This window comes from Parasteatoda tepidariorum, chromosome 2, assembly GCF_982258835.1.
Source record: "Parasteatoda tepidariorum strain Cologne lab strain chromosome 2, Ptep-v5.0, whole genome shotgun sequence".
NCBI classification, from domain to species: Eukaryota; Metazoa; Arthropoda; class Arachnida; order Araneae; family Theridiidae; genus Parasteatoda; species Parasteatoda tepidariorum.
In genome coordinates, this window is record NC_141756.1 from 81074599 (window position 1) to 81101610 (window position 27012).

Consider the following 27012-nt stretch of genomic DNA (forward strand, 5'->3'; position numbering starts at 1 on the left):
AATTTTGTGCCGAAACTCCAAACTTTGTCAGAATAAATATCTGGTTTCTTAAGCAAAATTCAGCGCTATATACATTTTTATTTTCTGGGTCATCCAGTCTACTCAATAATAACAGTAAGAAGAATGTTTATTTTATGACATTGCATGCTTAGGAAATGATGAAAAAAATCGTATTAGCATATAAAAACAAGGTATTTATTCTCAACTAATTTTGAATTTAGTTACAAATTTCTGTAATATTTAGCGCTGCTGAGAAAAATTATAGACAATGTTTTCAAAACAACCACCATTTACAGCACACGCAACCATCTTCAAACACCTATAGTCCATTTCAGATCTCCCGCTTTTAACAACCATGGTAGGATAAGCACCTAATTTCGACCCCGAGCTGACGACAAAGGCAGATCCTGAATTGGTAGTTGGTACCCTTCTCTACAAATATCCACAACATGAGTATTTTCAGTCACAACACATTTAACGTTCATCTTGCTGCCTGTACGCGCTGATTGTATAGTTAGCATCCAGGATCAAATTCATAACCACCATCTAAATCTTCCCTAGGAATAGTCTGACATGCAGAATAAAAGGTTGTTTTATTGTTTTAAATCTTGTTTTTTTGCAATTGTTTCTTAGCAAATCATCCATACATTTCTATTTCTTTTCGTTTTTCTTAAATTGATTTTCCAGTTCGTCGGACATTTTTGAGACACTGCATATTTTGTTATTGATATTTTATGACTTCAAGGGTTTAGGAAATGATAAAAGATAACACATAACATTCACGAGCAGGTCTCGAAGATTATATGGCATTAACTCAAATGCATCGACAAACACACCCATTAAATAATTTCGGCAAGGCTTATACACAATTTTCGGATATTTTGAGCATACGGCTGTTTCTAGATCATCTATGACACGGACAGTTTCAGTTGAACAGCATACATTCAGATAACGTAAAGTAGCGATCCTTAACTCTTCGAAATACTCGCCACCGTATTGTTTTTTCAAATCACGAGAAACACTATCATTTTCAAGTCTCATCTTTGTTCCAACCATTTCATCGTCTGTGAGAAGTGTTCTGAAATGAAATGTAAGTTTTTACAAATTAATGTGTAAGTGCAATATCCAAGATAAGTCTATGATTAAGAAAAAAAACGTTAAATAAAAATATTTTTTGCAATTAAAAATTTAATGATATTCAATGGGGTACTTGCCTTTCAAGAAGAAGAAGATAACCAATACCCATACACGTGACCTATGATATCAACGCCAGCTGATTGCTTATCAGCAAAATGGCGTGTTAAATGAGGATATAGAATGTGTCACTTAAGCGAATTGATACTTGACGGGTTTGGCTTACTCGAAATAGAATTAAATCATAATATACCATTTGGTAAAGTATATACCATATACCTTACCATTATATTTAAAATGAAAGGAAAGAACAGTTTTTAAAGTAAACAAATGCCACGTTTCAACAACCAATCAGGATCGAGATAACCACACTACGCCACTTGCAGGTGTCCTATTGGATAGTAAATGACTTCCTCGTAGGCAAATCGTGTCAAATCTTAGTAAATTTCGAAGCCAGTCAGGTTCGACACACATGCGTGACGTTCGTTTTATAGATATACAATTAAATCTGATTTCAATCACCTGGTTAAGCACAACTACTTGACTTCTTCTCGAGTTTTAAGTACCTAATTGACAAGCTTTGTAGAAAAATAATATTTTTGAAAAAAATTGGGGTCTTACAACATAAATTTTTATGGGAAGTCATTAAATTTCCAATATTTCAGTAGATGAATGTACTAAATTACTGTCGTTAGATATTTTTGACTTGAACGAAGATTCCAAATGTACTTAACACCAAGTAGTTAGTAACAGATTAATGCGTTTAGTAACAGATTAATGAACCGAAGGAGTGCACGTTTGACGCGACAAGTTTAAATGAGTATTAGGGTTACATAGATTATGTCAGTTAAAAGCTTGCAGGCAAATAATAAAGGAAAGGGCAGAATAGGCAGAAACGAAAACATAAAAACCCGTTTAATTGCCAGAGGGAATAGAAAAGAGTTGAAATAATATTTTTAGAAACACCACCTAGTTTCATCCGACAACCAACTGGTTTTGATGTTTATCATACTGCCTTCCTCACCACTGATGCGACGAATTTCAATTACATTTTATTTGTGACCCCTAATGCGTACATTTTTTTAAAATTCGTTTTTAACAAGGATTCCAGAAATATAATTAAAGAGTATCTTCATTTTTGTCAGATCACTCTTTAAGGGCGTCTATTAGAGAACACCCTGTGTGTAAATAGATTTCTGGATGTAATTTCGGCATCTAGTTTTATTCAGTGTCGAATACATATCATTTGGATAATTATAAAAGCATAACCTACCGGTATAATTCCGGTTCTACTTGGATGACAGGAATTTTCCATTCATTCATTTCAAGTCGCAGGCAATCACTGAAACCGGATGCGGCATACTTGCTCATAACATAAGGACTATTATGTGGTGCAGGAATCCTTCCTAAAAAAAGGAAAAATTATATATAACAAAATTTTTCTTAACGCTTTATTAGTATTGTTCAGTTTTGTAAGCGAGCAGCGCCCTCTGTGTAAGCAACGAGACCTAGTGAGTGTATTAACAACCTCGAAAGAGGTAAGTGTGTGAATTTGATGTGTGAAGCAAATAAAATAAAAGTTCACTGCATCAATATGTGTTTTGAGTCCCGTGTTCTTAAGAGAAATAACAAGTAGTATTACATTAAAATAGTAACGTAATATAAAAATCAAATTATTTTATTGGTATTTGATTTCTTAGATGTAATATAATATGTTCTATTAACTCTAATTTTAAATAATTTTTAATCATTAAAGTTTGACATCGTTTTAATCTTTAGAATTGAAGTATGCATACATAGGATGTCCCTAAATTCATACAACAAGTAGTTGTTATATTTCATTTTATTTTTTACCGTCGTTGTACAGCCAACCCAATTCTGAGTTAACGACTATCAATGTTTAATTCCGTAACCTTGTAATTTTGAATCCAATCCAAAGAACAAGGGAGCTCCTGATTCAGGCATGCGAGCTAACTAGCATTCGTGAAGGACTTTTTGATGGAACTTACCCGCATTTGTGATGCAGGGAAAGGAAAACCGTGAGAACCTCTTACGGTTAGGGATTCTAGCCTATGATCCATCTACCACTGATGATATTTTAAGTCAGCACTGTCGTTGGTGCGAACCGTGAGCTGAATTCTTATCAACCAGCCACAGGTGGGAAACGATCCCAAGTCACATCATCGAGAGGCGAATACTCTATTCCCTGACCCACCGCGGCTCAAGTAGTCATAATGGAAAACACAGGCTTTTAATTAAAAATTGGAAAATTTTTTAATGATTCCAAAAATATACATAGGATTATGTATACAATAATTGGCCACCGCTGTTTCGCTGGTAAATATGCATTCATTTCTCCATGATCGCGCAAAAATAAGACTGGATTGTTGATCAGAACTTAGTTTCTTCATTGAAGGAATAGTTTTCTACATGACTTGTTGGCATAAACATATGAGTTAATTGGCCTATACCTTATTCTTACAAAGAATAAAAAAGAGTCTTGGGTTATTAAATTGCATGATCTAGTGTCGAACTAAGATCCCCAAAATGGAAAACTGCACGACTCCACTAGAAACACTGGACATTAATGAGGAATGAAAACGGTTTTTTTTCCAATTTTTAACAGCCCGAAACTGCCGCTGTCTTTTTATTTTTCTCGGTAATTACGTGGCAATTATTGCGGTAAATTCATCCTTTTATGACTAACGCGACGTCATCAGGCATGATATGTTTATTTTCTTAAAATATAAATAAGTAAAAATAGTTTTGATTCATTTTTGAGTATTTATGATGCCAGCAGAGATTATGTATTCAATTGAAAAAAAAATATTGCTGTTTTTTTCATCAGTTATTAATAGGAATTCTCCCAAATTAGTTATTACTTTCTTGTTTCTAATGATACTTACATGCAAAGCTCGCTAGCCAATGGCCTTTTGCAAAGTAAGTCAGGGTGCGCTTTTCGTTTGACAAGAGAATACTGCAACAGTGAAAGTAGGATTTAGCTTAGAAAACCACGGATAGGTGGCAGCACCACTTATTCGTAAAGTCACTTCCTCAATTTAGACTAGATCTAAAGGGGAAGGAAATTTTTTCCAGATCCCTGTGTCCATAGTACTGCTCAGCGTCCGACCACAGGACTTTTGATTCCATTAGGAGCACGTATATCGCATGTACTAGGTTGGACTTGTGTAGTCGAGGATCTAATCCCGGCCCCTTTGGACGGCCATTGGAGGCTGAATCCCAAGCCACTGGCTACCAATTCCCTTCAAAATTAGTATGAGGAATAACACAACGTTTTAACACAAAAATGTTACGTTCGTTACATTTTGGAGAATTTATTATTGATTTAAAAAAATTGCATCATTTTGTGTCAGTTGGATACACAATTATTGTTCGCATCATAACAGCTCAAGAATTGTACAAAATTATTTTTATTCATTTAAATGTTAAGAAAAAAAACGTGTTAAAAAAATGTTAAAATGTTACATTTCTTACGGAGGTAGAGATCTCTAAGACCTATTGCATTTTTTCGTTGATACTGAATTACTCGATCTTTTCACACCAGCTTTCAAAAAGTAAAAAAAAATTTTAATCACATTTCAATTGTGTTTTGATTTATATTTTTTTCTACTAATATTTTGACTAAATTATGCTTTTAAAAAATTTAAATAAATTGTCAAGAATTGTACAAAATTATTTTGTCAAGAATTGTACAAAATTATTTTTATTCATTTAAATGTTAAGAAAAAAAACATGTTAAAAAAGTCTTGAAATGTTATATTAGTTACGGCGGTAGAAATCTCTTAGACCTATTTCGTTGATACTAAATTACTCGATCTTTTCGCACCAGCTTTCAAAAAGTAAAAAAAAAATAATATAATTTACATTTCAATTGTTTATTGATTAATATTTTTTCCACTAATATTTTGACTAAATTATGCTTTTAAAAAATTTAAATAAATTGTCAAGAATTGTACAAAATTATTTTGTCAAGAATTGTACAAAATTATTTTTATTCATTTAAATGTTAAGAAAAAAAACATGTTAAAAAAGTCTTGAAATGTTATATTAGTTACGGCGGTAGAAATCTCTAAGACCTATTTCGTTGATACTAAATTACTCGATCTTTTCGCACCAGCTTTCAAAAAGTAAAAAAAAATAATATAATTTACATTTCAATTGTTTATTGATTAATATTTTTTCTACTAATATTTTGACTAAATTATGCTTTTAAAAAATTTAAATAAATTGTCAAGAATTGTACAAAATTATTTTGTCAAGAATTGTACAAAATTATTTTTATTCATTTAAATGTTAAGAAAAAAAACATGTTAAAAAAGTCTTGAAATGTTATATTAGTTACAGCGGTAGAAATCTCTAAGACCTATTTCGTTGATACTAAATTACTCGATCTTTTCGCACCAGCTTTCAAAAAGTAAAAAAAAATAATATAATTTACATTTCAATTGTTTATTGATTAATATTTTTTCTACTAATATTTTGACTAAATTATGCATTTAAAAAATTAAAATAAATAGTTAATAAGAAATGTAAACGTACCATGCAAACTTGTTAAGGTGATTATTCGTCCTTTGAAATGTTTTACTAAAGGCAAAAATGTTTTAGTTACTCTCAATATTCCAAAAGCATTAACTTCCATTGTGTCTTTGAAATCTTGAACGCTAGCGAAATCAATGGTAAATCCTTTTTGCGTGCCTGCATTGTTTATCAAGGCCCAGAATTCTGAAATGAAAAATATGTTTTAATAAAAGTTTGAATTTATTATTTGATTTTTATATAATTAAAATTATAAAATTTCCCGCTCGATCATAACTGCATCTGATGCGGAGCCTGATTTACCGAAAGGCACAAGAGACCTAGGCCAATGGTCTCCACATTTCAAAAGGCCTCTAAAACTCAAACTCAAATAAAAAAAAAATAAGTTTTAAGTGAAAAAAAATTCAAACACATTTTAAATTCTACACAAAAACTATAATTGAAAGAATAATTATACATTATGCTTAATAAAAAATTGAAATTCTCTAGAATTTTGCATATAAAAAGCGTTAGGGTTACTTTTCTTGATAGCTCCTGAATTTGTAAATCGGTAATGATCCAATTAAGTAACGTGTTTAATCAGATTGTTAAGGAATAGTACTTAATTCTTATGGTTAAAAAATAACAAAATTGTGAAATATAAGAGAAACGTTCCAAATTTAATCAAACAAAAAGACACCTTTCGCCATAACAATAATGCAACACGCGTCGCTCAACTGCCCTATTGGAAAAAAGTCGAAAAACCAGAATTAAAAACCAGTAAAAATGATACCAGAACCAGTATGACCATACCGGAAATGTAAAACCTGGTATGAAACTATACCGGAAATTTTAAAGCCTGTTATGGCACCACAGTGGAAAATTTAAAACCAGTATAGCACCATACTAGAAATTTTAAAACCAGTATGCATCATACTGGAAATCTTGATACCAGATTTTAAATATGCTGGAAATTTTGAAACCGGTTAGCATCCATGCTGGAAATTTTAAAATAGTTTTAAAATATACTGGCTTAAATTCTCAGTAAGTACATATTTTTTCGGAAATCGAACAGATTTTAATGTTTTTAAAACTAGTTTACCTCCTTAATAATTCTTCATTATTTCTCACTGCAGAAATTTAACGAAGCTTTAATCAGGAAATTTCCAGCACCCATTTTTTTTTCCGACCTTACCTCATTAGAATTTTCTAAGATTAAGTTTTTCAAGGTAATTTAATAATTAAAGGATAATTAAATTCTGTGCATTGTAATTTATTAAATAATTAAATGAATCGAAATATTGATAAATTGATTACCCTAATGACTTCAAAAACTTCTTCATGATATGTCTTTTAAGATTCTTACAATTTAATTTAAAATCGGGTAGAACTTTTGCAATCTCCAATCAATTAAATTGTTTAAAAAAAAATGAAAGGAAATAATATGTAATATGTATTATAGTAATACAATAATACAAAGTAGATAATAATAATAATACAAAGAAGAAAAAGAAAATAAAGAAATCTGAAGCTGTCAAAAGTAGCATCGAAAAAAAGTGATTTGTGCTAAAATTACTGAATTTCAGAACGAAGACTGATTTTTTTGATAAATTGATTGTTGTTGTTGTTGTTAATTTACGTCGCACTAGAGCTGCACAATGGGCTATTGGTGACGGTCTGGGAAACATCCCGGAGGATGATCCGAAGACATGCCATCACAATTTTGATCTTCTGCGGAGGGGATGGCACCCCCGCTTCGGTAGCCCGACGACCTGCGCGCGAAATCAAGCACTTTACGGTAGCACAGTTTAACGGGGACCAATACCGCACACCCTCGGTCCCTACACAGACTGATCCAAGTGGTCACCCACCCGCAAACTGACCGTAGCCAGTGATGCTTGACTTCGGTGATCTGCTGGGAACCGCGTCTTAACGATCAGTCCACTGCGGGACTTGATAAATTGAATAAATAAATCTGATATTTTAAGAAATAGTTGAGGAAACAAGTATGAGTGTAACAAGCAGAAGAAAATAAATGCAAGTACCTAAATTTTCTAGACTCTTCTCTACAAATTTAAAAGCGTTTTTTACACTTTCATCGCTGGCAACATTCATTTCCAAAATCTGCAATCGAGTAGAGCATTCATTTTTAAGCCTTTCAGCACCGGACCCTGAAGGATACAGGCAGGTAGCATAAACATGGAAACCTATATCATCTAGGCGCTTTGCTAAGTCATGTCCAAATCCACTATCACAACCTAAAAAATATATTATTATTATGATACCATGAATCAACGTTTTTTGCCGGAAGTAGAACCAAATATATAGGTACCTAACTAAAGTCAATAGTCACTGGAGAACAATTTTTTTTTTTTTTTTTTGCATTTATACAAATACTTGACCTACTTGCCTAAATCGGGTGTGGGGATTTCAAACCTAAGATTAGTTTTTATCCTAAAGCTACAATTTTTTTCCAATGACATTTTTAGTGCAATTTTTGTCAAAATATACAATTTTAAAAACGGTTTATATAACAGGAAGTCGAATAAATGTTGCGAAAAAATTCTAGAGGAGTTAGGGCACATCATTAAGATTAAAAGTGCATAAGATTCAAATTGCCCGGAAATGACGTCGTACGTGGGGTGGGACACCACACTGTTATGATCTTTGCAGAAGCACATGAAGAAACATGTCACGAATCATGTGTTAGATTACGTGTTCCGGATCATGTGTTAGATTACGTGTTTCGGATCATGTGTTAGAAACTCCTTTCCGTTAGGCAAATCGCGTAAGATTTTGGTGATTTGGCAATTTTTGTCAAAATATACAATTTTAAAAACGGTTTATATAACAGGAAGTCGAATAAATGTTGCGAAAAACTTCTAGAGGAGTTAAGGCACATCATTAAGATTAAACGTGCATAAGATTCAAATTGCCCGGAAATGACGTCGTATGTGGGGTGGGACACCACACTGTTATGACCTTTGCAGAAGCACATGAAGAAACATGTCACGAATCATGTGTTAGATTACGTGTTCCGGATCATGTGTTAGATTACGTGTTCCGGATCATGTGTTAGAAACTCCTTTCCGTTAGGCGAATCGCGTAAGATTTTGGTAATTTTCGTATGATGCAAATGCGGATTAGTTCCATCAAAATGTCTGTAGTCAAATGTTCCATCAAAATGGCAGTAGTATCAGCCTGAGCCGTGATGGCTCAGGGGATATAGCGTTCGCCTTACATTGAGGTGAACCGGGTTCTAATCCCAGCGAATTCCGCATTCCACGAGTTCCGAATTACGAATTCCGCATCGGGCTTGCACCGACCGCAATGCTGACGTAAAATATCCTCACTGGCGATCATGGGTTAAAGTCCTCTTAACGTCAGGCTAACAGTGGGAGGTTTTCGTGGTTTTCCTCTCCACGTAACGCAAATGCTGGTTAGTTTCACCAAAATGTTTTCAATGAAGGTTGGTGCCTCGCAATTCTTGATCCAGGAGTTCCTATTGTCTTCTGAATTGATCTCACAATAACAAGGCTACCTAATTGAACATTGATAGTTGTATCTCAGAGTCGACTGCTCAACACCGGTTATTAAATAAAAGTATAATATAAAGGTATTTTAGTCAATGCTATCAGGATTCGATATGAGAGTGTCCTCGTGAACAAATAGAAAAAAAATCCTATGAATATAGTTTATAGAAAAAGAAAATGTTTTACCTGAAATTAGAACAGCTTTCCCCTTCGGACAAATCCTCTCATTTAGAAATTTTCGTACAGTGAATTCAAAAGTATAGTAAGAAATAATTAAACATACCACTAAGTAATTAAAATTTATTATCCTCTTCAACAGATAATTTGGTATAATATAAATAAACGCATTAACCACAAAAAACACGCATACAAAATGTAACAAACATGCAAGTATCAATTTGCTAAAACGAATCATATTTTACCAGAAGTTTGAAGCATCAATGAAAAAAAAAAGTTAAGAACAATACTAAATTAAACAATGAAAGTCACGGTTGAGGAAAATTTTTTAGAGAATTAAATTAATGAAAGTAAATCAAAGAGATAAGTCTGCGAAGTAAGAGACGATTATTTTAAATGATTTAGCTATCATTGTTGATTGCAATTGATATCGTTTTAATTTACTATTTTTTTCGTTCTTTCTTGGTGTGTAGTCGTGTAATGTTTAATGGAAATTCTACATTAATATTTTCCATAAGAAATATCGTCTGAAAACTATTTTTACGTTTCGTACTCAAAATGTGAGTTTGAAAAAACTAACATTGGGCAAATTTTTTTCGTTCTTTCTTAAGGTTTGTAGTCGTGTAATGTTAAATGGAAATTCTACATTAATATTTTCCATAAGATATATCGTCTGCAAACTATTTTTACGTTTCGTACTCAAAATGTGAGTTTGAAAAAACTAATATTGGGCAATTTTTTTCGATCTTTCTTAAGGTTTGTAGTCGTGTAATGTTAAATGGAAATTCTACATTAATATTTTCCATAAGAAATATCGTCTGCAAACTATTTTTATGCAAAATGAAAAATAAAAAAAACGACTTAATAACTTTTGATCTAATGATCGGATTACACGTACTATGACTCAATCCTTTAATGATGAGGACAGTCCTGAAATCAAGCACTAAGTCATACTTTCTCTTAGATTTTTTCGACAAATATGTATTTTTGACCCTCAAAATATGGAAAGTAATCGCAATTTTGAAAATAAGGTTAAAATAGTTAAGCCAGGAAATGGTCTAAAGTTTGAGCCTTTTAACGCTAAATTCTTTTTTTTTTTCGGAGGAAGCGAATCAAAATTTTTGCATGCACTAATAAAATGCGTTTTTCCAAAGATAATCTCATGTAAAAATTATTTTTTTTTATAATTATTTATCATTTTTTATTATTTTATTTACTAATGATTAAATTTTTTTTAAATAGTAAGGCACTTAAGATCTTACACCACTTTAATACAGATAATTTTGAGTGAAGAAATCTAAAATTGGAAGAAAATCGGCAAATAGGTCATAAAAAATTTGAAAAGTACTACTTTGTTGCGATGTGAAGATATGAGATACGTATGCCGATTTTTTCAAATACAGATTTCAAGCAATTTTTTATTTTCTTCAGTGCACAGTTTGAGTTCTATTTATTTTTTAAACGTGTGTATAAAGCTAGTTTAATTTTTTTAAGCGCACTTATTTTAAGTAAAATCCATTTCTTTAAACGCGCAATTTAAGTAAATATATTTCTTCAAACGCATATATAATAATAAAATAGTAAATATATTTCTTTAAGTAAAATCTAGTTCTTCAAATTAGAATTTTGAGTAAAATTTATTAAAAAAAGACACATTTCAAGTTATGTTCCTTTTCTTATTCGCACATTTTAAACAATATCTAATAAATAGTTGACCGATAATATGTTAAATGATCTTCCAAACTTTGTACTCACTACACTGTGTTTCTATGGAATAAATTGTTATTTAAAAAGTGTGTTTTCTTATAGCATCTAGTATTTCTATTATTCCTATGTATAATATATATTTTTCATTTGTCCTAAAAAATATGTGTTTACACGCGTAAAATCTAAAAGTTCTGAAAAAAAAGGACACAACGACAGTTTCTGAGCTAAAAATTATATAAAAAAAACATCTAATTACATGTTGCTCAAAATTTGAAAATAATGGCAATTGTATAAAATGATATCTTTTAATGTTGATGATGATTGATATTCTTATATAATTACCTTTTTGTTTTCTTCCCCAAGGTTGTTGCCTCGTAATCTTAAAGGAAAATAATATATAAATATTTTCCTTAACAAAAATGCTGCAATAAACTTAAAATTATGAATAAACTTACTGTCTCTTTTTGTTGTATAAATTACAGCTTAAAAAGTGTATTTGTGTCAAAAAGTGTACTAACGCGGTTATTTGCCTTTAACTACCCCTAAAAATGGTGTTTTTGGTCATTTAACATATATTTTGACAGAAGCAATGCATATCATAAAATATTTAAGCTGCTAAGTATTTTACAGTAATGGATTCCGCAACACAGGGTATTACATAACGACTGCCCTGAATATATAATTTCAGTATCTGAAAAGATTACTAAAAATAGATATGTAAGTGATCAAAAATTAAGGTGAGGAAAAACAAAAATAATTTTGAAATCGAAGCACTGATGAGGAAAGGTGGAGTGGGAAATAGTTTTGATATTTTCCTCATTAGCAAATCGTCAGATTTATGTAGCGTTTTTTTTATTTCTTTTTTTTTCACCCTGCATAATTTTTTTTCTTCTCCAAGCTAAAGTTTTTTTTTTCCTTAAATAATATTTTTAGTCTATTTTTTGTTGAAATATGCGACTTTAAAGATGTTATATATACCAGGGGGTTTCTAAAATGTTACGGCAAACTTCTAAGGTAGTTAGGACACAACATTATGATTAAAATGTATAGGAACTCTTGCCCGGAAGTGTCACCTTAAGCAGCTACATTCGTTTTCCCATTAATAGCTGTTTCTTTGTGAACTTCTGAAGAGGTCGTAATAGAGAAGCGTCTCTAGCCGCTGATGACGATTTTGACGTGAAAAGTTGTTTATCATAAAATTTTCATCCTGATGAAACATCCTGATGAAACTGGTGCCCTAACTTCCATAAAAGTTAATCGCAGCATTTACGCGACCCAATGTTACATATAAAGTTTCAAAAATACTGAAAATTATTTGCACACAATTATAAAATTCATTTATCTAAAGATAATTTTACCCGATTGCTACCTTTAATATTTATTTAATATTTCCAATTATTTAATTAAATAATTATCGGAAATATTTTGAATCGTAAGGCGTGTAATTTTTTACATCAATTTAAAGAATGAATTTTATATGACGAAAGACAAAATTAAAACAAAATCGGTCGAATAGTTCTTGAAAAATAAATTTTTTAAATATTCGACTTTTTGGAAATTCGAAACTATTCGACCGATTGCTCTCAAATTTTGTAATTGGCCATTTAAGATTACATTCTTTAAAATGATGTAAAAATCTGCAAACTTTACAATTTAAAATCTTTTTTTACTATTTATTTTTACTATTATTAAATAAAGTATATGATAGTAAAAATATTTTTTGCATGGAGTTATCTCTCAATAAACGAGTTTTTATAACAGAATGAAAAAATTCTTCAAATACCTTGAAAAATTCTAGAGGAAAGGCGAAATATGTAAAGTTTAAAATTAACATGAAGGGGTCCGAATTTTCATCCCCTCAACTGGCCAAACTATTGAGACTATATTTTCACGTAGCGGCTATTCCCTTCCATATTTTGAGGGCTAAAAATCCGTCGTAAATAAAAATATGTTTATTCAGAGAAAGTATGATTTATGTGTCTGATTTCGTAACTTAAATATCGTTGGCACAAATTAGTTAGCATATGTGAGATCATCCTCTTAAACCATTAAGTTTGAGTCCCAGTACGTGAAAATCAGATTATTAGAGAAAAAATTATTCAGGTTCTTTTTTTGCACATCATGCATGTGACCAAACATGCATTCATTTCATATACAAATATGCATGAAGTGTATATAAACACGTACATACATTGCATTTAAACATATTTTCTACATTGTATATAAGTACAATGTATAGATGCTGATAAGTATACAATGTTTATGCTTACTTCTGAACATGTAATATATGCATGTATGTGTCTACAGTGCGCAAAAAAAAAACGAGCACCCTGAATAACGTTTGAGCAAATGATAGTTTTAAGATACCTACAATTAATAACATTCGTAATTGATTACTGAAATCGGTGAACTGACATGACATTAATTAAAAATGACATAATATTGCATTTTGCTCCCATTATTCAAAATATTATTTAAAAAATTAGTTAAGGTTAATAAATTTATTCATCAATCATTATTCAGTAAGTTCCATAATAATTGATGAATAATGACTAAATTTACAAATAGAAAATCATCATTCAGAATAAATTTATTCTGACTAAATTTAGCCATGGACCAAAATTTCCATGAATGATGCTCACTCATCACTGTTAAAGGGGCAGTTCCTTGACTTGGCATTTTTGGAGCTCGGTCCAAAACGTTGTGACTAGCTCTTATGATTCCGTTCGAAAACAGACAAAAAGATTAAATCAGTTGCTTTAATCTTCAGGCAATAGTGGGTATATTCTATTCTGTACTGAATTAAACTGTACTGAATAGACTCTACTTATAAAAAGAAAAGATTTATTTAAAACATCAACAAAACATAAAAAAAGCTTATGTCACTTTTAATTCCCACAATGAATTAATACTTTGAAGGGAAAAAAAAGCAATCTTAACAAAAAATCGACTAACTCTCTATCTAATGTTTTAACATTGTCTACTTCTTTTAATTTTTTCTTGATTTCATTGTGCTGTTTTTCCAATAATGCTTGAGTTAACTGGATATATTAAGGACTCTATAATCCTTTCCCCCCCCCCTTCACTTTTTTTTTTTTGTTGCTATAAGCAAACGATTTTGTGTTGAATCAAAATGTTTTTGAAAACAAACTTTTCACTTTAATGCAAAATATTTTCCAACGCTGAAACCGAGATTTTTTTATCGTATTGAAAGTTTATAAGAAATACACATTTAGAAACTGAGAATTTGATTGGTGTATTTTAAGCAGAACGATCAAACCAGATTCAGTAAGAATGTTCCCTAAGCTTCTAAATATTCGAGAATTTTATTTTATTATTCTTTGAGAATTTAATATTTTTCAAATTGTAATTTGTTTTTCTGTTAAAACTAATTCAAATATTAATAAAATAAAGAATAAATGAAAAACTATGAACTGGATCGTTTGAAAAGTCGACCGTCAAACGATTGCTTGCTTTTCATAAGTTGAATAAAAAAGCACTGTGTCGTGAAAGTGATCTAAGAATGTTATTCAAATATTCATCTATAAGAAAACTATGGAATAACTGTTTGGTACCTCACTCTTAATTATTCGATAAATTATTTTATAAATTTAAATGTATAAAATTTTTTTTGTCCCTCACAAACGATAAACGAACAATGATTTTTAATATTTTTATTCTTTGCATATACCGGCACAGTAAAGTATACTTCAGTGAGAAAAATTTTACTATCAACTGAATTAAAACTATACCTCGATCGATTTTCAGACCATTTCAGTTTTACTAACTTTCAGAAATAAGAGCTTATCATTCATATTTCTACAAATTTATGACTTTTATAATGGATGGTTATGATATGAATATTAATTGGTACTTAGGTTCCTCAAGCTACTTAAATCCTCTATATGTTAAATATCCTCTTCATCTATCAAGAATAAGCAATAAAACCAAGAATAAGTGTAGCTACTTGCGAATCAGAATAAATGTAAGTAGAGAATATTGATTTATATTTGACTAATATTTAGTAAAATTGCTATATTCTAATTAGGTACATTCAACATACATTATTTTTAGTTATAACAAATTGCCGATTTGAACGATAAAAAACATTTTTCTGTAAAACCATAAGAAATTATATAAACAGGCTATCGTAATCTTGGATATATTTAAAAGTTTGCTTTGTTGCAAATATAATAGAATTAATAAAGTTCTTATTCAGTATTTTTCTTATTCAGTATTTCATGACTGATTCAGTATTTGATTTATTATTAGGTCAGCGAAACAAATTCTCAAAATAGGCTTAGTTTTCCGCCAACAGAGTGGTTTAATTGTTCAGAGGCCTCTACTCTCTCCATCTTTGATTTTTGGCTAAATTTTTGACTTGGGGATTTCTGATATTTTTTTTCGTACTTATCAAACTTTGGATGATATAATTTTATTCGAAAGCACATTACAAACTTACTTTAAAAAAAGGTGGAAAATAAAGCGGTTGCTTTATTTGATTAAAAAGAACATGGCATTCGATAATTTTTAGTACAGACATGACTCTTTCCACAAAATTTTAAGGAAGCAAAATTATGCAACTTGTGGTTTTGAATACGTAAATTAAAACTGCCCATTTTTTAGCTTTTAGATTTTTAAATTTTTTTTTTTAGAGTCTAAACTGATTTTAACCTATTTAGATTATACTAAAAAATTCTTGTAACGTTAATTGCACCGAAACAAATATATTTATTAAGAATCAAGACAACTGTATACAACTTAAATAATTTTCAAAATCTACTGCTTGCAGAATTGTATTATCATAATTTTGTCAGGGAAAATTAAAAGATAATATTAACTAAAGCGTGCTTTATATCTAAAATTCTGCCGGCCAGGTGGCCGAGCGGTTAGCGTGCCTGACTGCGAAGCCATAGGCTGCGGGTTCGAATCCCGCTCTGGCCATGGATGTTTCTCTCTCTCTTTGTGCTGTCCTCTGTTGTGTATGTATGATGTGTGAATGTGGCCCACCCTATAAACGGGTTTGTGGCAGTGTGGCGTGGGCAATGTTGCTCGCCTCCGTGACTTTGGTTCGCAGGTGCCCACTGGGTAACGCGAAATGAGCAACAATTCTGGCATAGTATAGGCAAAGATTCAAATTCGGTGCCTGCCATTGGAAAAAAAAATATCTAAAATTCTTATTGGGTGACGGCCTGGCAGATGAATCGAAACATACTGCCGAACAGAATAAATATTCAGTTGTGAAATTTAAATAAAAAAAAGGAATAAAAGAATAGTTAGATTCCCCTCTTCTCCACCCCTTCGACAGTTGAATTCGCGAGTATAGATGCTTCTTAAGAAAAGAGAAATAGCTATTATTTTTTTAAAAAAAGAAACAGAAATATTTATTTAAACAATTTATTTTAAGCTGCCTTAGGTTTAGGATAAGACAAATAACATGACACTATCATGTAAAGTTGCTCTCTCAATGCATACGGGAGCATTTCAACTAAGCGTATGACAAATTTTACATAATAAGCTCGGCATGGCTTGTACACCATATCAGGATAGATTGCACAAATAGCATGTTCTAAATCATCAATGACGCAGGTGATGTCACTTGTACTATATTTTGTCACTCCTCCCAACACGGCTAAATATAAATCTGCAAAAAATTTGTCACCGTACTGAGCTTTTACTTCAGGATCGATGGCCTTTACTTCCGAGTCTAAGCGTTTTTCAATTTCACTACGATTGGTCAGTTGTGTCCTGAAACGAGATAATTAATAAAATAGGTAAATAATATTTTTAATTAAAAAAGATATAACAAAATAATACTCATTGTTTAAGATGAAATCTTTGTGCTGGAGTATAAAGTAGATTATATATAACTATGTACGATTGAGCGTAACAGTTATCAATGACATTCCGGCTGACTATGTAGAAATTATTGACTAGTGTCAGTCGAATTTGAAGCTGTGCGGGATGATGGCAGTAGTATCTGCCTGAGCCGTGATTGCTCAGGGGATAGAACGTTCGCCTTCCAATGAGATGAACCGGGTTTGAATCCCAGCGATGGCTGGTCGATACGAATTCCACATCCCTCTTGCGCCGACCACAACGCTGACGTAAAATATCCTCAGTGGTAGATGGATCATGGATTAGAGTCCAATTGCAGTCAGGCTTATCGTGGGAGGTTTTCGTGGTTGTTCTCTCCATCTAACGCAAATTCGGATAAGTTCCATCAAAAAGTCCTCTACTACGGCAAATTTCTCCCAATACTTGATCCAGGCTTTCTCTTGTCTTCTGGATTGGGTTCAAAATTACAAGGCTGTGGAGTTGAACTTTAGTGATCGTAAACCCGAAAATTGGGTCGAATGTTTAACAATGGTAATAAAATAAAATAAAAAGTAGTACCAGCCTTCAGCTCAAAAATGCTTTCAAACTGTACGGAGGGGGGAAATAAATACAAAATACCGGATGATAATCGTTTCACCCCCGTTCTCGAGTTATTTGAGATGAAACATTCTGGTAGCTTAACATTTTTTACAAAAGTAGAAAAAAAAGAAGGTCAGTTACTAATTAGAAAAAAAAAATCTTGATTAACGTCTTAAACTTACGATATTATGTGGATGATGAAAAGTTGATTAAGGTACTTTACAATTTTGAATAAACAAGTTTTTTCCCCAAAACGTTGCCGTAACATCTTCTAAACGATGCACCCAAAGGTGTATGAAACATCCAAACACTGTATTCTAATCAATATCTAAGCATCAAATATCAAAACACTGTAAAGCCCTTAGCACTCCACTGCATGCATGCAAAACATTTTCGGGAAGTTACATTTTACAATTCGGTTTTAACAAACCTCGACCGATAATTATTAAAATTAAACTATATACAGTCAGTCACAAAAACTTACATACACTGATCAAAATAAAGGTTTCTCAAAAAGCAATTAAATTTCAATTTTAAAAATCATATCACTCCTTCAGTTTTTTCTAAAAAATTTGCTTTCCATAATAAAAATATTGAGAAATAATAATTTCTAGGTAATTTTGTGTTTTGTATAGTAATTATCAAGTCGCAAAAGTCTGCATACACCTGATTGGCGGACAGAAAAAAAATTTGCATACGAAGTTATTTTGGAAGATTGTCTTAGTTTGAGGTTACATGTTTCGTTATCTATTCTAATCTTCATTTCCCGAGATTTTTTGACATTGTAACTTCAACAAAATGAGTCAGGGAAAGGAAACATCTTTAGAACTTCGAAATATGATAGTAAGAGTGAAATGTGAAAAGAAATCTTATGCAGAAATTGTAAAAAAAAGTCGGTCAACTGTTCAAACAATCTACAGAAATGACTGTATGTTATGCGTGGAAATGTGCTTAACAAATATCGATGTGGTCGTGTAAGGAAGCTTAATGATCGTGATGCAAGAACCATAGCAAGAAAAGTGAAGAAAAATCCGAAAATTAGTGCTCCAAAATTAGCGAATCAAATTGCAACAGCTAGTGGAAAGAAAGTGCATCCAGAAACTGTTCGTAAAATTCTTCGATCAGCCGGCTACAATGTTAGAGTTTCTAGACGAAAGCCGTTCATTTCATCTACTAACAAACAAAAGAGATTTGATTTTGCTTCTGCACATATTGACCAAGATTTTAATTTTTGGAAAACAGTTGTTTTTACAGACGAGAGTAAGTTCAACGTGTTCGGGAGTGATGGCCGCGGAAAAATCTGGAGGAAAAAAAACACAGAAATGAATCCCGAGAATTTGACTCCAACTGTGAAACACGGTGGAGGCAGTGTTATGGTTTGGGGAGCAATGGCGGCCGCTGGAGTTGGCAATTTAGTGTTTATCGATGGCATAATGAATCGATTTGAATACCTGAAGATTTTGCAAGACAATCTATTTCCATCGGTTCGAAAATTGGGACTTGGGAGCAACTTTGTCTCCCAGCAAGACAACGACCCAAAACATACAGCTAAGATTGTTAAGGAATGGCTACTCTATAAAACGCCTAAACAGCTCCATTCGCCACCACAGTCCCCAGACCTTAATCCCATCGAGTACCTTTGGGAGGAAGTTGGTAGGAGAGTTCGGGAGCAATCGGTAACAAGCAAGGAAACCCTAAAGGAGGCAATACAGCTTGCATGGTCTCAAATTACACCTGAGACGACAAAAAATCTGGTTATGTCGATGCCAAACCGAATTCAGGCAGTTGTTACTTCAAAGGGAGGTCCTACAATGTATTAATGTTACATTTTTTGGCATTTAATTCTGAAAGTTTGTATTGTTCTGTCTCTGTATGTAGACTTTTGCGACTATATAATTTAATGCGTTGTTAATTTTTGTTATATTTTAACGAATTTGTTCATAATTTTTTTTTGTTAGATATGAGTTTTTATCCAAGATGTTAACGAAAATAAAGTTGTATATTTAAAAATATGAGTAAAGTGCTAGATCTGCGAATATTAGCGGGTGTATGTAGACTTTTGTGACTGACTGTACTTAAAATTATATTCGTTACTAAGGGTAATATAGTACGTAGAATCATATTTCCCTGTGTATTGTTTAAAGGAGTTTTGTCTTAAACAATTTTCTATAAACTGTTTCAGGATTTTCTAATTAAAAATAAAGCTTAATTTTTTCAAAAAAACTACGCATTAAAATAATTTTAACATATATCTTTTACTACTTTCAAAATAAGTCGAAAAATGGGGGTTTCCTCTTATTTTAAGAGCAAAAACTGCAAAGGACAACCCCTTCAGTTTACATTTTCTTCAGTTTACTAATCCTTTTTCAAATTTCAACTAAGGAACCCTTTTTCGAATTTTGATTTATTTAATTGTCTTTGTTTAAAAATTCCCATAGTATACTTATTTTTTTTTCACCTCCGAAATTGCCAAACTTTTAAACCCTAAACAAGGCTTGCACACTAGCACAGTTTTTTTAGTCTTATTTTTCACCTAGATTTAGTTTTCCTGCGTTTCGTTTGAAGCTTTACGTTTTACCAATCTGTTTTGTCTTCTTTGTTTTCATGGGATGAGTCTTGTAATAGACGCCTATTTCTGATCGGTCAAAACATGATGGCTTTTTTCACCTTTATAATTTATAAAATAAATGAAGTGTTTAGATTTCAAGCATATTAAATAAGGTGCTACAGCATGGAGCTGTTGCGTGAAATAAATGAAAAACTTCCAAGAAGCTATATTATACATTTTATTTAAATAAAGCAGGCATATTTTTTAATACTAATTTTTACAGTTTACTACTCCTAAAGAAAAATTTTCCGAATTTGGAATTATTCTATTGTCTTGCTGAAAAGAATCCCATAGTATATTTGTTTCATCTCCTTAATCTACAACAGGATGTAGAAGGGAAATCTAACGATACATATGGAATGCTCGCATTAAATAACCTAACCTAAATATTATAATTAAGAAAAATAATAATGGTTAAGGATTAGCCAGATGAAAACCGAACACCCGTTACAAAGGGACAATAGAATTTGTTTTATTCCAAAGTAATAGCCAAATTAGCCCACTGGAAGATGGAACGATCAATTCCAGTTTTGTAGAAAATGGTAGGTCGACTACAATCATCTTTCTTCAGGTAACCGAAAATTTGAAAATCACATGGGGTAAATTCAGGTGCAGAAGTGTTTCTTAGACAAATAGCTGAAAACCCATCCCTCATCATAATACCAGTATGAGAATGGGTGATATGATACAAAATGATTCCGTCTGACATCCTTACAGACATTTTGATTTTTATGCACGTTGCGGACTCTTCTATCCATATCCCTTTGGTATGCCATATACAGAGACATGCGATGAGGAATTTTGCCGATTCATCACTTTCAGCCACCTAAAAACTAGTCACTCCTTTCTGCCTACCTTTCTTCGTAACAACAATAGCCAATGCTTCAGCAATATTACATGTTGTAACAGCAATGTCCAATGTTGTCATGACATTGTGCAATGCTCGCCAACAACGATGAATCTTATAGTGTTTGCAGCAAAAATGTCCAATGTTTTAATAACAATATCCAATGTTTGTAACAATGCGCAATGTTCATCAACAACAATATTTTTGATCTCCAGTTCAATGCTGGATGAACTTATTTTTCACTATGCTCAACACTCCAGAGCAATAATGAAACAACTCTATAGACCATTGTGTTTTAACTATGCACATCTTCTGTCCTATTGATTCCAACGTAACAAGCGAACAATGTTTAACAGTATCGATTCCTAACAACAGATTGCTAATTTTGGCGAGGAATGTGTTTTATGGCGGGTGTTTGATTTTCATTTGTTGGCTCCATATGTACTGCAAATGATATAAATTGTTATCAGTTAAGAAAAGTATATAAATAGTTTAAAATAAATTTACCGTAACAATTCAGGTTCCAGTTGAATGACAGGAATATTCCAGGGAATCATTTCTAGTCGAAGACTTTCACTGAATCCCGCAGCAGCATATTTACTCATATTATAAGGAGTATTATGAGCTATAGGCAGCTTGGCTATAAAAAAAAGTTAACTAAATCTAATTAAGTTTAAGTTTTTAATTTTTCGCTTAAAGTAATTTGCTATTAATAGAATAATGAAATATGGTATGCAGTGATTAGACATCATATGAACTTTTTTTTAATAAAAATGAAATATTCTTTTTTTTTAAATATATTTATGTCGATTTGAGCAATCTCTCTATTAATCACCCATTTTATTTTTAAACGCTAGCGCAAATTAATGAGAAAAAGGCTCATCAGGGAAAAAAAATTTTTTTTAATCAGTAACAGTAAAATTTATAATTGCAATAAAATATGAAATACATAAGGATCAGTAAAGTTATTTTTACGATACAGCATAAAGTAAATATCATTAATTTAGAATACATGTTCAAAATTTTATTACTATTTTTAATAAAATTATTAAACACAGCCATGGAATAGAGGAAATAATATGAATTCGAACTAAGCTGGACAAAACCGAAAGCTGAAAGAAATGTAATATTATAAATATTTAATAGATTTATGTAAATCCTCTTATGATAACATAATTATCATTATTATACATTTAAAAGCATATATGCTTTTTATAAGAATTTTCTACTGTACATCAGATTGTTCAACATCGTGCGAGGCGAAAACAAATTTTTACTTTCTTGTTCTCGAATCGTAAACAAAAACTAATGTCGTCTGATGGTTTCCACTTAGGTGTATGGTTTCCACTTCGGTGTAAGGTTTCCATTTTTGCCAATTTTGGCGTAAGTTAGCACGCCAAAATTGGCGAAAATAATTCATGATATAAAGTAAGCGTACATGATCTTGGTGTAAGCTTTCTCATTTATTGGAGTTTAAATAAATCCATACACTTTTAAGTGTGTATGAACGATTGAGTCGATATAAACTGGAAATAACACACAATTTGTGAAGCTTTTCAGCATCGAATTGAGATAGGTATTAAGACACAGTTTTTACAAGCAGCTTTAACAGCTTCTCTGAATATCCCGAGCTAACTCGGGCTTGTACATATTGCAAATATTTATTATCCCGAGAAAACTCGGGCGTAACAAAATTTGTCAGTACGTTTTGTTTTATCACGTTCTTACTCGGCGGAAAAAAAAAAATCTGGTGTGATTCTAATTTGCCGAGATTTGTTAGGAAGTTTTGATGTTGGATTGTGGGACTGCACACGAGTTTTGTGCAATTGTATATACGATGGTTGCTGAATTTACATAGCAAGAAGTAAAATTTCAGCTTAAAATTTGTGGATCATGTTTCGTTTTAGTTGCTTCAATTTAATAATAAAATAAATAAAAAATATCTTAATTTTTTTTCTGTTTTTTTCTTCAAAAAAACTGGTAAGGGAAGCTGTTGATATAATTTTTTTATAATTATAACGAATTTTTTAAAGATTAGCATTAGTGTTTGATTACGTGCCTAATGCTGATAACAAATCTATAATTATTATCTTATATATTTATTTATTTATTTACTTACCATTTGAGCTTGTTACATTAACTACTCGTCCTCTAGATTGCTTCAGCAGTGGTAAAAAAGCTTTAGTTACTCTCACCATTCCAAATCCATTCACTTCCATTGTATCCTTGAAGTCTTGGATGGATGCGAAATCTGTTGTAAATCCTTTTTGAATCCCGGCATTGTTTACGATTGCCCAGAGGTCTATAGGTAAGATAAAAATTAGAATTAAAATTCAACTCATATACCTAAAATAAAAAGTTTTTTTTTTTTTTTAAAAAATAAGAAAAAAATATAATGAGATTTCATTAAAAAAACAACTTATAATTTTTGCTTGATTTTAAACGTTGCCAATCCATCACTACGATTTTCCTTACTTTCTCCAAATTTTTAAATTGGATTGTCAGAATGAAGTTTATCTCTAAAGCTAGCCTAAACCACGTATTTAGACAAAGACTCAATGTAATGAAAACATGGTTGAAGATTTGGATCAGCCTGCTTAAAGTTAAACCCTATCATTGCCAGATTTAAACACAGACGAAAGTTTTGCTTGCGATCGAAGTAACAAAAACACCGCTTATATCGACGGTTTTTTGTTTAGATTTTCGGTTCTTGTCTTACAATTTTTAAATCAGACGTATATATATATATATATATTTGCATTAATAATAAAACATGATTTACACTCTAAAACCTGTGGTATGTTATCTCTCCGATCCACAGCGCTTGAAAAATCCTAAAAATTGTGTGAAGTAACACTGGTGTATGTAATGATGTGTGAAAGCTCTAAGCAGCTAAAAGGCGTAAAGTTTCGCCAACATTACTCGCTTTCACACCATAAGTTAAATATTTTCGCTTAAAACTACCCTATCGCCTTAGCGCGTTTTGAACATCGACTGTAATTGTTTACAATCGATAACGAGTTAGCGAGTGTTTGTGGTTGTCTTCATTGCTGCTTTTCATCGACAGAAACTAAAATTCACAGTTAAAATAAATATGTATGTTTTAAGTTGTTGTTGTAGGCCATTGAGGCACTGGGAGTACGATTGCTCCTGCTTTCCGGTGGCGCAATCTATGGCCAAGAATTCGATTTCTTCCACACCCATACGTCAACCCCACTTATAGGGAGAACCGATTCATTTATCCATTCATTCATCCACAGATCTGTTAAGCCTAGTTCCAATTCATCTCATTCCCTCTGTGCTTGTATGTTTCATTTATGAACTGATTTTATTTGAAGATGTAGTGTATACATGCTACATAAATTACTGATTCTTACTTTACATTGTTTCGTAAAAATAACTTCAGTGTTTCTTATGAGAATCATATCTTACTGTAATTATAAATGTTAGTGTTACTAAATAACAAACAAGGGGGGGGGGCTACTTTATACCAAGTAATATAACGGAACATTTTAGGTACTACACTGCATCAGGTCTTATCCTTAGTTCTTGGTACAGTGAAACACCACCTTGGAGTAAAATAGTTGCCACCATCTTTGGCACACGAAAATTACTTAAAATGTAATTGTTCTAGATTGTAACTAGAAAATAAACCTTTGACTTTTTTATACCTTATTTTTAGTCATTTTGTTTAGCATTGTTAGATGTACAAAGGATGACAATCTTTTATGTCGGACATTGAGTCTGATTCAACAGTGCAGTGTTAAAACTGTAAATTTTGCCACCTTTTAAACATTTTGGAATCACACTTATCGTTAGTTGCTGAAAAAAAAAATAATTGTGTTATTTTGAAGCAGATGGTTATGTTAGTTGTTCAACCAATTGAAAAGGATTGAAGGTTACTTTCTATCCATAACAAAGTTCAATTGCTTTAGAAATAATTATAAAAGTTTAATTTTTGTTTTTATGTTATCCCAAATTGACCCAACAGTTATTTCTTCAGTTTGCTAAATCAATAACTAATAAAAATATAACATCAATGTGTAAAATAGAATACTTACCTAAATTTCCTAAATTGCTTTTTACAAACTCAAAGGCTCGATTGACGCTTTCGTCTTTAGTAACATCCAGCTCTAAAACACGTAATTTTTCAGAACATTCTGAGAGCAATTTTTGGGCCCCGGGGCCATTTGGCATCAAACAACTTGCAAACACATAAAAACCTTTACTGTCAAGACGCTTTGCTATACCATGTCCGAATCCACTATCACAACCTTCAAATAAAGAAAAATAATTTGTAAATATATAGTATCATATTTTGTTGGTTGTAAAATATTTTTGTTTGATAAATTAAGTAAATCCGTAAACTGAATCAGAAGTGTATAGTGAGGGAAAAAAGGATCACATTGGATTACTTTTGATCTAATGATTGGATCATCACTTTCGCTGACTCAATCCTAAAGTTCGAGTAGGTGATCTCAAATGTGCTAATTAATTAGTATACACGATATTTTAAGTTGAGAAATCAAACACAAAAACACACTTTCTCTGAATTAACATATCTTTTATTTGCAACGGATACGGATTTCTGATCTCCAAAATATAGAGGATTGCCGTTATCTGAGAATTAGAGTATCAATAGTTTGATAATGAGTGCGATTCAAATTTTTTTACCTCTTAATGTTATATTTATTTTTTGAGTATTTTACTGCATTTTAAGAAATTTTTAAGCGAATTGAAAAATTTTTGCTCTCAATCATAAAATTCATTTATCCAAAAATAATTTAATGTAAAAATATTAGTATTTTGTTGTTATTTCATTATTATTACTTTTATAAATTTTGAATTTAAAGGTATATAATTTTTTACATCATTGTAAAGAATGTAATTTTAAATGGCAAAATGCAAAACTTGAGCGAAATCGGTCGAGTAGTTTTTGAGAAATTGAATTTTGAAAAAGTCGTATTTTTAACAGACGTATTTCCATACGATTTTATTGCTGGAATACGTTTTTCACATACTATTCCAGATCTCTTCTTTCCCTCCCAGTTTTACAGAAATACAACAATTTCAAAATACAACAAGTTTTACAGAACACCAATTTTAATTTCATGTGGTCTTAGCAGCAAATAAATTTTTTTATAATTTTGACATTTAGCAAATTTTATTTAGTTTGAAAGAATAAAATCAGATTGTAAAACAATGAAATGGAACAATAAGGTAAACAAATTCTTACCTGTTATGAATATAGCTTTTCCCTGCGGCTTAATTCGTTCATTTAAAAATTTTCGTTTGGTGAATTCGAAAGAAAAAAATCCAATAATCAGACATACAAACAAATATAAAAAATTCGTAAAGCAACAGCAAAAAGAATGAGGAATAATTAAGCTAGAAAATTTAAAAATTATTAAAATAATCGCATAATGTATGAAACCTACAAATAAATATTTGGCTGTACGAATCATTGCTGTTAAAATACAGCACTACAGGCGAACACTAATCGCTGGATGAGTTAATATCTACTTAAATCTAGAGGAAAAATTCGGAGAGATAATTTTGATAACATCGTTGTTTGAATAGCTGAAAAAGAACTATCGACAAAAAAAGAACTAATTTTGATGCTAGCGTTGATATGATTTCATATTTAGATAAAACTTCCTGTTATTGTTACTATTCTCTCAATTTTAATATGCGTCCCGAAAATTACCTTAATTAACTATTATAGTGCGGTATATTAATACACCGTGTGTGTATATATACATATATAAGTTAAAAATATAGAGAAAACGTGGAAAAAATATAATAAAGATTTCTAAAACGAGAAGAGGAAACGTTATGGAAATGAAATATCTATTATATATAATTCTCTTACGTGGCTCCCAAATTTTGACTGTATTTCTTTTCCGCCGGTGGCAACGTTTGCTTTGTTTTGAAAACACCAAAGCATTCTGCCTTTTAATGATGTGTTTCTGATCTAATATATATAATCCCAAATTTTGGCTGAAGTACTTTGTACAACTAAATAAAATTCTTTTCACAACAGTTAAATATTT

The 27012-nt window shown here is 31.4% G+C and overlaps 1 protein-coding gene across 1 annotated transcript; it reads right to left on the reverse strand.

The window, feature by feature from the left end:
• Positions 1 to 608: 608 nt before the first annotated feature.
• On the reverse strand, positions 609 to 26552 carry LOC107438871 (uncharacterized). Its single transcript, XM_087155211.1, has 10 exons — positions 26196 to 26552; positions 25021 to 25233; positions 23079 to 23261; positions 21467 to 21599; positions 16499 to 16835; positions 9390 to 9615; positions 7716 to 7928; positions 5695 to 5877; positions 2408 to 2540; positions 609 to 1078 (listed from the first exon to the last, which is right to left on the reverse strand). Exons 1-10 carry the CDS (start codon positions 26422 to 26424, stop codon positions 733 to 735), a joined length of 2196 nt encoding a protein of 731 aa, XP_087011337.1. The 5' UTR covers positions 26425 to 26552; the 3' UTR covers positions 609 to 732.
• Positions 26553 to 27012: the final 460 nt, after the last annotated feature.

Bases quoted from the DNA above. Each gene is read 5' to 3' on its own strand.
- LOC107438871 (XM_087155211.1), bottom strand. From the start codon at position 26,424: ATGATTCGTACAGCCAAATATTTATTTGTAGGTTTCATACATTATGCG. The intron at 9,616-16,498 runs GCAGCTTAAAAT...TGGTAAAATATG, and splicing joins TGTCTTATCCTAAACCTAAG to ATTCGTTTTAGCAAATTGAT. The intron at 5,878-7,715 runs GTACTTGCATTT...TTTTCATTTCAG, and splicing joins GAAGAGTCTAGAAAATTTAG to AATTCTGGGCCTTGATAAAC.